Below are 11129 nucleotides of genomic sequence, written 5' to 3' on the forward strand. Positions count from 1 at the left end.
AACTTCCTTGTTGACTCCATTTCTTTTATCTCTCCCAACTCCCAAACCATATGTCGACGGAGAATTAGTAAATATTACTGTAGAGAAGAAGAAGAAGAAGAAAACATTCTTGCGATTGATCTAGTTGTTGAGGTTGTTATTAGTTGCTGGGTTTTGTTATTCATATTCTTAGTTTATGGATTTGTAATTCATGTTCTTAACACTGCTTGAATTCAAAATGATAAATCATTTGCAGATGAAATTTCATGTGTGGTATGCTGAAATTTAAATCATATATTGGAGTTAAACTTCGCTTAGAAATCATATTTGGAATAAATGCAGAATTAAAGATTTATTTTCCAAGACACTATGTAAATTTTTTTTAATTATATTTTAATTAAAATAATAAGTAATTTTTAATATTTAAAATAGAAAAATAATATTTTATTATAATTTATAAGGATTTTATTATGATAGAATTAATTTAAACTTACAGAAATAGGGATTAATTTGACCCAAAAATTAGAAAAGAGTTCCTTTGTATTTCTCTAAAAAATTGAGGGGCATATTCGAACTTATTTCCACTGTGAGATGGAGGAAATTTAGCTTTGAGTCCATATACTATAAAGAGAGAGGGAAAACTCATAACTCAGAGAGTGTTTGGTGTGAGATTAATAAGAGATAATTATTGTTCTTGTAACTTTTAATCACTCATTAATATTATTTGAATAATTAAAAAAAACTAAGTTAATTTTTAACTTTATTAATATTTATGCCTTCTTGAAGGAGCGTTAAATGTTAATCTTGGGGTCTAGATTAATATTTGTTAATATAGTATAAGGGTAAAAAATTAAAGATTAAATGTTACTCTTTTAAGTTTTAACTTTTAAAAAAGGTAATTATTAACTTCGTACATTTAACTCTTTAAAAAGACATAATTATTAATGAAGTTCAAAGTTAATTTAGTTTGTTTAAGTATTTAAATAATATTAATGAAGAGTTAAAAATTATAAAAGTAAAAATTACCCCTTATTAACTTCATATCAAACGCTAATTTTTTAACCTTCTACCAATCACATTCTTAAGATAAATTATTATTTACCTCTTTAAGTTTTATTGTATTAATATTTTGATTTTTTTTTATCTTATAAATTAAATTACTTAGTTTTTGCAATTATTTCGGTTAATAATCAAATAAAATGTTTTATTAATGAAAGCTTTTTGTAATAATTTGATGAGAGAAAAGATATTATAGTTCTTAAATTACCCTCCCTCTCTTTCAATGTTTCTTTCTCCACCTTCTTGTTTCTCTCCTTCTCTCACCTATTACTATCTCTCTCTCTCTTTGTCTCTCTCCTCCCCCCTCCCCCCAAACATTTCTCTCCCTTTCTCTCATTGTTTCTTTTTCTCTCCCTATTTCTTTCTTTACTTCTATGTTTCTATACTTCTTGGATGTTTTTCTCTCTCTCTCCTCATCTCTCACCATGTTTCCTTCTATCCCCCATTGGTTTCTCTCTCTCTACCTCCTTATCTCTCTCCCCGTCCCTCCCTCATCCAAATTATACAAATCAAGAAATAAAAATAATATTTAGATGCACATTCATCCAAATCATTCAAATCATCATTATTAATCATACAAATCAAAGGAAATAAATTTTAGTACAAAATAATTACAAGCAGTTACAGAGGCTAATTTTAGCATAAAATAAATTCTTCAGTGAAATTTCAAAGGGGATTCAGCCAAAATTAGATTATTTAGTTCAACTCGATCTTTCATCTAATGAATTCAATGGATCGATCTCCAATGATACCATGTCTCTACCTAATACCTCAAACCTCTCTTTCAATCATTTTAACATATCAATTCTTTGTTTAGTTCAATGTTTAGTGCCCAAGTTATCGATTAATCAAATCAACCAAACGAATTAATATGAATTTAATAACTCTACTTACGCCATGGAAAGAAAGCTCCATCAAACATTATATATATATAAAAAGTCCTATTAATGGGAGAAAGAAACTCTCTTAATAATGAGAGAGTAGGATTTTAATATTAAGAAGAAAACCTCTTATTCTTTTTTAATGAGTACTAATTTAAAGAGATAAATTTATATATGTTCTAAACAGATACAAAATTAAGAAAAAAAAAAAACAGAAAACAACAAAAGAAAACAATTTGGGGTAATCATTGGCGAAAAACACACTAATAACTATCCAAAAAGAAGATCTAAAGGAAGAATGAGAGGGGGAAAAAAAAAACCGATGAAGAAAGATGGAGTTTATAGAGAAAGGCAAAGCCCCACTCTTTCTAGTTAAAACAAAATGGTAGTTATCAAATACGATTATTTACTTTTATGAGTATTTTTATAAAAATTATTAAATTTTAATTTTTTTTATAAAATTTATCGGACTTTAATTTAATTTCATAAAAGTTATCGTGATCGAAAATTAAAAATTTTTAAATTAATCTATTGATTTATCAATTATTTTATAAATAAAATTATTTAATCATAGTTATTGGTGAATTAAAAATAGAGAAATGAGAGGAATTTAACAAACAATGAGATAGTTAAATCATCTTATCCATCTTAATTTTTTTTAAATAAATTCTAACAAAATAAGGTTATTTTATTTATAAATTAATTAATAAATCAAAAAATTAATATGAAATTTTTTATTTATAAATTAATTAATAAATCAAAAAATTAATATGAAATTTTTTAACTTTCAGTTACCGTAATTTTTATGAGAAAAAATTAAAATTTAATAATTTTTATGAAAAATATTTTCTATAAGCAAATTAATTTTCTTAAAAACAAAAGGTCATATTTCACTTTTCCTCAGCTTTAAGTAGTTTTCTTTGCATAAAATTATATTTTTTCTATTGGAAATTGATGTTAGGAAAGGAATAGTATTCTCAAGAGTGCGTCTCATTTCCTTTGTTTTTCTCTTTAGAGCTCCGCATAAAATTTAGGTCAATAATGATGTGAGAAGAAAACATCCAGAAAATTTCTACATATCATCTTTGAAAGCAAAAAATTGAAGTTTCGGGCAACACAGTTAGAAAGTGCACATGAATTCATCAATACCACTTAGACTTTGGCTGTCACTGTCTTCCCTTTCTCTCTTCCTTGGAATCACTAAAACAAAAGATACTTCTACTTTCTTGTTACGGTTTTACTTCTGCTGTAGGTATATCTTGGAAAGATCGGATTTCATCATTTAAAGTTTTTCGGTGTTTTTTCTTTCTGGGTTTTCTAGATCAATGGCTTATTTTTATTTTGCTGACGAGCCATCAGCACCAGTGAACTTTACTTCATCATCTTCTAGGTTTACTTCATCTTCCTTTGAATTTGATTACTCAATTAGTCAAAGCATATCCACCTCCTCATACTAGGCATGGCCTTGTCGATCCATATCCACTGCGGTAAGCCGAAACATATCCTCCCCCTCGGTCTGTGAGGTGAGTCTTAGTCTTGAGGAGATTAGTTTACCTCAGTTTATGTCCAATTTGGAGCAGGTCCTGATCGATAACAGTTTGGATTATCATGATGCTGAAATTCTTGTTGAGGGAATCCCTGTTGGCATTAATCAGGGTTTTCTAGACGAAAGGAACAGTTTTTTCAATGAATTTTTTAAGCAAGAAAAGGGGTGTTTGGAAAAGGATCGGAAACCAAATTATCTATTGAGTGATTTGTTACCTTTTGGAAAGGTTGGATATGAAGCCTTCCTGGTCTTCTTGAGCTACTTGTATATTGGAAAACTCTATCCACCTCTGTTGGAGGTATCAACTTGTGTTGATAATCAATGTGCTCATGATGCTTGTGGACCTGCAATTGATTTTGCAGTGGATTTGATGTATGCCTCATCCATATTCAATGTACCAGAGTTGGTTGTATTTTTCCAGGTCAGTTCCTTGCTTGTAATGTTTAATTCTATACTGGTATAAGAATTTAATGGTGTGTTCGCAATGCATGATGGTTAATTAATTAATTTATTCCTGTTGCAGCAACAAGACTTTTAAGGACTGAAATTTTCTACCCTCTGAGTCCTAATTTTGTTAATTCATTATGGTATGTTCTTTCCTCATGGAGGCTTCATTAGATGAATCTGAGAACAACAATGATTTGGTTTAGGGTCCTTGATTATATTCATGTGTTGAGCTGCCTTTGACTAGATTCCATATTAAGTTGTTGTAATTTGATATCCTATATGTTTGCAGAGACGCCTTGCTAACTTTGTTGATATGGCTTATGTGGAGGATGTAAGCCCAATATTTCTGGCTGCCGTCCAATGTCTATCAGTTGAACTTGAATATAAGTGTGTAGATAGAATATCAAGGTCAGATAACATGGCAATGGAGAAGGCACCTCCTAATGTTCTTCCAGAGAGAACTGAACTTAGTCTTAAAGAGCCTATGCATGACGATAAACAGATCTCTGATGCTGTTAGGAGAATACGTAAGGCATTAGACTTGGATGATGTTGATCTGGTACGACTTTTCCTTATTGAATCTGATGTAACATCAGTCAATGCCAATTCTCTTCATCATGTTGTTGCATACAGTGACTGCAAGGTTGTGTCCGACGTGCTTGACCTTGGTCTCGTTGATGCCAACCTTAGAAATTCACAAGGTTACACAGCTCTTCACATTGCAGCAATCCGAAGAGAACCATCAATTATTGTGTCTCTCCTGGGAAAAGGGGCTTGTGTTTCAGACTTAACATTGGATGGGCGAAGTGCTCTTAACATCTGCCAAAGATTGACTAGGAAAAAAGATTATCATGCTAAAATAGATCTGAGTCAGGAAACAAATAAAGACCGACTATGCATTGATATTTTAGAGGGTGCGATGCGGAGAAACCTCTTGGCTGGAGATGCTTTCACTTCCCAAGATGCTGTAGATGATACTTTTGATTTGAATCTGTAACCCTTTTTAAAGATGATATACGTCTCTCTTTGTTATTTGCAATGGATTCTACTTTTCATTCCTAACTTGTTTGGTATGGAGCAAGTAGACTTGGGAAGTGTTTGGTTTACTTGTTGGATGTAAACTGATCGGTGATAGACATCCATTACCTCCTCAATTCTTCCAGCACTACCCAGGATATCTACCAAACAAGCATAATGCTGTAAAAATGGTGAGACCCCAAAATCTACGCCCATTTTATCAAACAATTTCATCCCATCTTCTGTAAGCCCAGCACGGCTGTAACCTGATAACAATGCAATGAAGGTAACCTCATCTGGTCTCAAGCCAGATGAAACCATTTCATCAAACAATTCCCTTGCTTATCTCATGCGCCCATTGATTGCGTATCCAGTCAACAAAGCATTCCAAGTTGCCAAGTCCTTGCTACTCATTCCATTAAACAGTCTCCTGCCATAATCAAACATTCCACATTTAACGTACATGTCAATAAGTGCATTTAACACTAGGACATCTGGTCTTTTTGCTGGTTTAACTATTTGTGCAGGCAACTCTTTTCCACTATGAAGAGTTGTCAATCGTGCGCAAATTGGCAAAATTGTTGTAATGGTAACCCAATTAAATCCCGTTCCCTCACTCTGCATTTTTCTAAACACATCCAGTGCCTCAAACAATTGATCTTGCTTAGCAAAACCTCCGATCAAAGAATTCCAGGAAACAACATTCCTTTGAGGCATTTCATCAAACATCTTCAACACTTCACCAGAACACCCACATTGAGCATACAAGCTTAAGAGAGCGTTATTCACCACCGGATCAGGCTCTTCACTAGACTTTATCACCTGACCATGAACCCCTCTACCAAGCCTTGAATCTTTCCAATTGACACGCGCCTTCAAAGCCACAGAAAAAGAGAAATTACCCGGTTGCATATTATGCCACAACATGTCAATGTAAACAAGCAAAGCCTCTCTAAAACGCTCATTTTTGGAATACCCAATTGCCATTGCCACCCAAACCGACTCGGGCGCCCCATGATTCTCAAGGCCATCTTCAAAAATATGGCGTGCCACTTCGAGACGGCCACAGATGGAGAAAAGGGTAATGAGCTTGCTCTTTAAAGTGGGATTTTGAATAAGGTTGTGACCTTCTCGGCATTCAGAGAGGACTTGCAGATAGATTCTTTGTCCATAGTCTAATGATTTATGGGAGATACAAGCATGTAGAAGGAAGGTATACGTCTCAGGATCCGTGAACTTGGACGATGAAGATTCGATCCGACGAATAGCCTCGGCGAGTTTGCCTGATTTGGAGAGGGATTTGAGGGTTTGATGGAGGAGAGGCTTTTGTGGTTTGGACGATCTGGGGCCTGAAATGACCGTTGCTTCGATTGGGCGAGCTGTGCTGCTTAAAATGGAAATGGCGGGAATCATTATCAGAACGTGCACGGGGCACCGTTAGTAGCTGGACTCGAGCTACTCGTACCAAATAGTCACAAGAGCGAGAACAAATAGGTGAAAAGTCTAAATTAATCCTCAATTTAAAATTTTTTTTAATATTAAAATTTAAAATTTTTAATTTTAGAAATAATTTTAATGTTATTAAATAAAATAAATCGGTTTAGTTTTATATTTTTTATTAATAATTAATATTTTAAATATTTTAAATTTAATATTTCTTAAATACTTAAATTCTATTAATTTAAAATATATTATCAAACCGTTTAATACTGGCTAAGTGCAATGTCGTTTGGGCTAGCAGGAAAGCTCAAATGCAATAATAACCAAAAAATATTGATGAAAATTTTTTTTTATAATCTTTAAATAAATATTATTTAATTATTTAAAAATTTTGTAAATTATGAAAAAATTTATTTATTTATTTATTCGGACTTTAATGCCACCAAAACTAATTTTTTTGCGTGTCTATCATTTTTATGAAAAATGGTAAACGTTTCCTAAAGAAAATTTTGCTGTGTGAACCCCAAAACTATTCCTAACTATTCTATTGAGTATTTGTTTAGCATTAAGGATTTGAGACTAAAACTGTTGTTAAGGAAAAAAAGTATCATTTTAAATATTACTATAAAAGTAATTTGAAAAAGATTTTTTTTACGTTCTAACAATTAAAATTTATTAAATTTAATTTTAAATTATTTTTTTAATACTCACTAATTAATATATTTAAAAAAATAATTTTATCAATAACAGTTTTAATAATAATATCAAATAAATCTTAAGAGAGAATCTCCAAGTGAATCCTATTGATACTAAATATTATTTGGTTCATTTGACGAACCATATTATTAGGGTAAATGGCTTAATGCTAGGATAGTTTGACATGTTACGAGTTTATTTTTTGATAGAATTTTTTTTTATTTAAATTTGATTCATTATAAATTCAAGATACTGAATGTGTGAAACCTACCTATTAAATATATAAATCTCACATATTTTGTATCTTAGATTCCTAGGAAATCAAATTTAATTGGATAATGAAAATCAAACAACATAACTTGGTCTTATAAACAAATCAAATAGACAGCTTGGTTTACTACCCGAGTAGTAGTACACATTGCTAACAAAGATAGACATACGTCATCTTTAGCGAACAGGCTAGAGATTCAAATCAAAAGTATCATCTGCAGCATCTTGGGAAGTGATGGAAGCATCATCAACCATGGGGTTTCTCGGCATTTCTCTCTCTAAAATATCAATGCATAGTCGGTCTTTATTTGTTACCTGACCCTGCTCTGTTTCAGCATTATAATTTTTTATGCTAGTCAATCTTCGACAGATGCTAAGAGCACTTCGCCCATCAAATGTTAAGTCTGAAGCACTAGCCCCTTTTATTAGGAGAGACACAATGATTGATGGTTCTCTTCGCATTGCTGCAATGTGAAGAGGTGTGTAGCCTTGTGAATTTCTATGGTTGACATCAGCATAACCAAGGCGAAGCAACTCGCGTACAATCTTGCTGTCACAGTACGCAACAGCATAATGAAGAGAATTGGCATCATCCAGTGTTACATTAGAGTCCCACAAGAGAAGCTTTACTAGTTCAATATCATCCCAGTCTAATGCCCGGTGTATTCTCCTAATAGCCTTTTCATGCAAGCGTACCACAGCCTCAGACACCTGTTCATCATCGGACATAGACTCTTTACGACTAAGTTCAATTCTCTTTGAAAGCTCATAGGGAAGTTCCTTCTCTATTGAGATGTTATCAAGATCTGACCTTGCTATTCTATCCACACATTGATTTACAAGTTCATCTGATCGACAATAGAAGGCAGCCAAAAGTATTGGGATTACATCCTCCACATAAGCCTTATCAACAAAGTTAACAAGGCGTCTCTGCAAACACATAGAATATCAAATTACAACAATATATATAATATGGAATTTATTCAAAGTCTCGTAAGCACAACAGAAATATTGAACAGCAGTTATAAATTCAGTTCGTAAACTAGCACCAAACCAGAAGCAAATAAATTAACCATCATGCATTGCAAATACACCATTAAATTCTTATCTCAGTACAGAATTACACGGAACTGACCTGGAAATGTACAACCAGCTCTGGTAAATTGAATATGGATGAGGCATGCATCAAATGCACTGTAAAATCAATTGCAGGTCCACAGGCATCATGACCACATTCTTTATCAACACAAGTTGATCCCTCCAACGGAGGAGGATGGAGTTCTCCAGTATACAAGCAGCTCAAGAAAAACTGGAATGCTTCATATCCAACCTTTGCAAAAGGTAACAGATCACTCAAAAGATACTTTGGTTTCCCATCATTTTCCAAATAACCCTTTCCTCGCTCAAAAATTTCATGGAAAAAACTTCTCTTTTCCGCTAGAAAACCCCGATTAATGCTAACAGGGATTCCCTCAACAACAATTTCAGCAGCATTATAATCGATCAAGGGCTGCTCCAAATTGGAGCTAAGCTGAGGTAAACTAATCAACTCAAGACTAGGACTCACCTCAGAGACTAAGGGGGAGGATGTGTTTTGGCTGATCAAACGATTTGATGTACAAGAAAATGCAGTGGATGTGTTCTGACTAGGCCTGGCTTCAGAGCCTGAGAAGGTGGATATGTTTTGGCTGGTCAAACGATTTGATGCATAAGAAGATGAGATGGACATGCTTTGACTAATTGAGTCATTAAATTCATAAGAAGATGAAATAAAACTAGAAGATGAAGAAAAGTTCACAGGTTGTGATGGATCATAAGGAAAATAAAAAACATCATCCATTGATCTAGAAAACCCTGAAAGAAAAAGCACCAGAAAACTTAAATGATGAAACCAGATCTCTCCAAGATATACCCACAGCAGAAGTAAAATTGAAAGAAGAAGCACCACCACAACTATAAGAGAGCCCTCCGTTTTAGTGTTTCCAAGGAAGACACAGTGAGAGGACAGGGACAGCAAGAGTCTAAGTGGGTCAAGACTAAAGATGAATTCATGTGCAAGTTCCGACGGTGTTCCCCGGAAACTTCAATTTTTAGCTTTCAAAGAAGATCTGCAGAAATTTTCCGGAGGTTTCCTTCACACTTCTTTATTGATCTGAAGGTTTTGTGGAGCTGTAAAGCAAAAAATAAAGAAATTAAACACAAGAGAATACTTACTCGGAAAGAGGTCAAATTCGCCCCTTAACTTTGGGGCAAGGAAGTTTAGGTCCAAATAAGTCCAAAACTTTTATTTTAAGGCCAGAATAATCCTTCTCTTGTCTGAAGTCCAGTGCTTGAAAGAAATGCGCATAGGAAATAATTGAAAAAGACAAAGCGAAGAAATCTCCAATACCCTGACACAACTACAGTTGCATTTCATGCATAGAACCTCACACAAGACCCAAACCTTTATTTTCTGCTACAGCTACAGCTTCATTTCATGGACCAGGTTACAATCATTTGATTTCACTTTATGCAAGTCTTGACAATAAAGATGACATGATGAGGTTATGGGGTCCTGCAAAAGCCAATTGTAAGAAGCAAGTCAACAGAGATTATATATCCATGCTGGGTTCTCTAGTCAAACTTGGGGAGCTTGAAGAAGTTGAGAAATTGCTACAAGAGTGAGAGTCATCTTGCTAGTATTATGATTTCAGAGTTCCGAATGTCCTTCTTATTGATTATTGTCAGAAGGGATTAATTGAAAAGGCTGAAGCGATGCTAAAAGATGTAGTGAAAAACAGAAGACTGCAACTCCAAATGGATTGGCCTATTATTGCAGCAAGATATATAGATAAGCAGAATATGGAAAAAGCTTTTCAATGCATTAAGGAAACACTAACTCTAGAGCGAGAAAATAAAGGGTAAAGGCCCAAACGTAAACTGATTTCTAGCATATTGAAACTATAACTTAAAATTTAAGGGACATTATAGAGAAGATGCATGCAGATAAAGGACATCAAAGCTTTTTGCCATAACTTGGAGAAATTCCCAGAGCCACCTATCTCTTGTTCTTGCCGTTTATAAACTTTCTCCCATACTACACTTTTTCTTTCTTTATTTCTTTTTCTACGAGTCTCAAAGGAAAGGAGACACACTATACACTTGCCGAAGGGCAGATGAAAAAGGTTGAATTCCTCTTCGTTCCAAACAGAATTCCCCAAGAGTATTACTAGAAAATTTAAAAAATAAAGGCCATTGATGCTTTGGGACAATTAGACCACCATTCTTTAGAAAACACTGCAAAGAATTTCTTTTTCCTTTGGAAATACCTTTTTAACACCCTATAATAATTAGCCACGTGTTCATCAATTTCCATCCAAATAAATTATAATATTTTATTACAATAAAAAGTACCATGTGCCCAAGTTTTGTCCTGTGATAGGGATGACAACGGCGCTAGTTTTCATGATATGTGATTTAACCGAATTTTAAATAGAATGAGTTTGACAGTATATAATTAGGCTTTGAGACGTTTTGAATTTAAAATTTAATATTTATAATAAATTTAGATTGAATTTAATTTTTTATATTGGGTATATATTAATTAAATTTATTTATATAAATATTTAATTAAATATAAAATATATGTTTGTTATAATAATATTTAAAAAATTTTATATTTTTTATTTTTTTTAAAATAAAATTAAAATATTTTATGAAATTATTAAATTTTTAAAATATAAATTATTAATAAAAATAATTTTTTATATAAATTATTAATTAAAATATAAAAATTAAATTAGTTTAATTATTTT

General features: G+C 32.7%; 1 protein-coding gene and 2 pseudogenes across 1 annotated transcript; 1 reads left to right on the forward strand and 2 right to left on the reverse strand.

Annotated features, from left to right (window-relative positions):
• The first annotated feature begins 3244 nt into the window (after window positions 1-3244).
• Window positions 3245-4974, forward strand: LOC110662028 (BTB/POZ domain and ankyrin repeat-containing protein NPR1-like; annotated as a pseudogene).
• On the reverse strand, window positions 4594-6351 carry LOC131176447 (pentatricopeptide repeat-containing protein At3g14330-like; annotated as a pseudogene).
• Window positions 6352-7410: 1059 nt separating this feature from the next.
• Window positions 7411-10482, reverse strand: LOC131176446 (BTB/POZ domain and ankyrin repeat-containing protein NPR1-like). Its single transcript, XM_058141504.1, has 2 exons — window positions 8471-10482; window positions 7411-8265 (listed from the first exon to the last, which is right to left on the reverse strand). Exons 1-2 carry the CDS (start codon window positions 9173-9175, stop codon window positions 7525-7527), a joined length of 1446 nt encoding a protein of 481 aa, XP_057997487.1. The 5' UTR covers window positions 9176-10482; the 3' UTR covers window positions 7411-7524.
• Between the last annotated feature and the right edge of the window lie 647 nt (window positions 10483-11129).

This window comes from Hevea brasiliensis, unplaced genomic scaffold (assembly GCF_030052815.1).
Source record: "Hevea brasiliensis isolate MT/VB/25A 57/8 unplaced genomic scaffold, ASM3005281v1 Scaf113, whole genome shotgun sequence".
Lineage (NCBI taxonomy): Eukaryota > Viridiplantae > Streptophyta > Magnoliopsida > Malpighiales > Euphorbiaceae > Hevea > Hevea brasiliensis.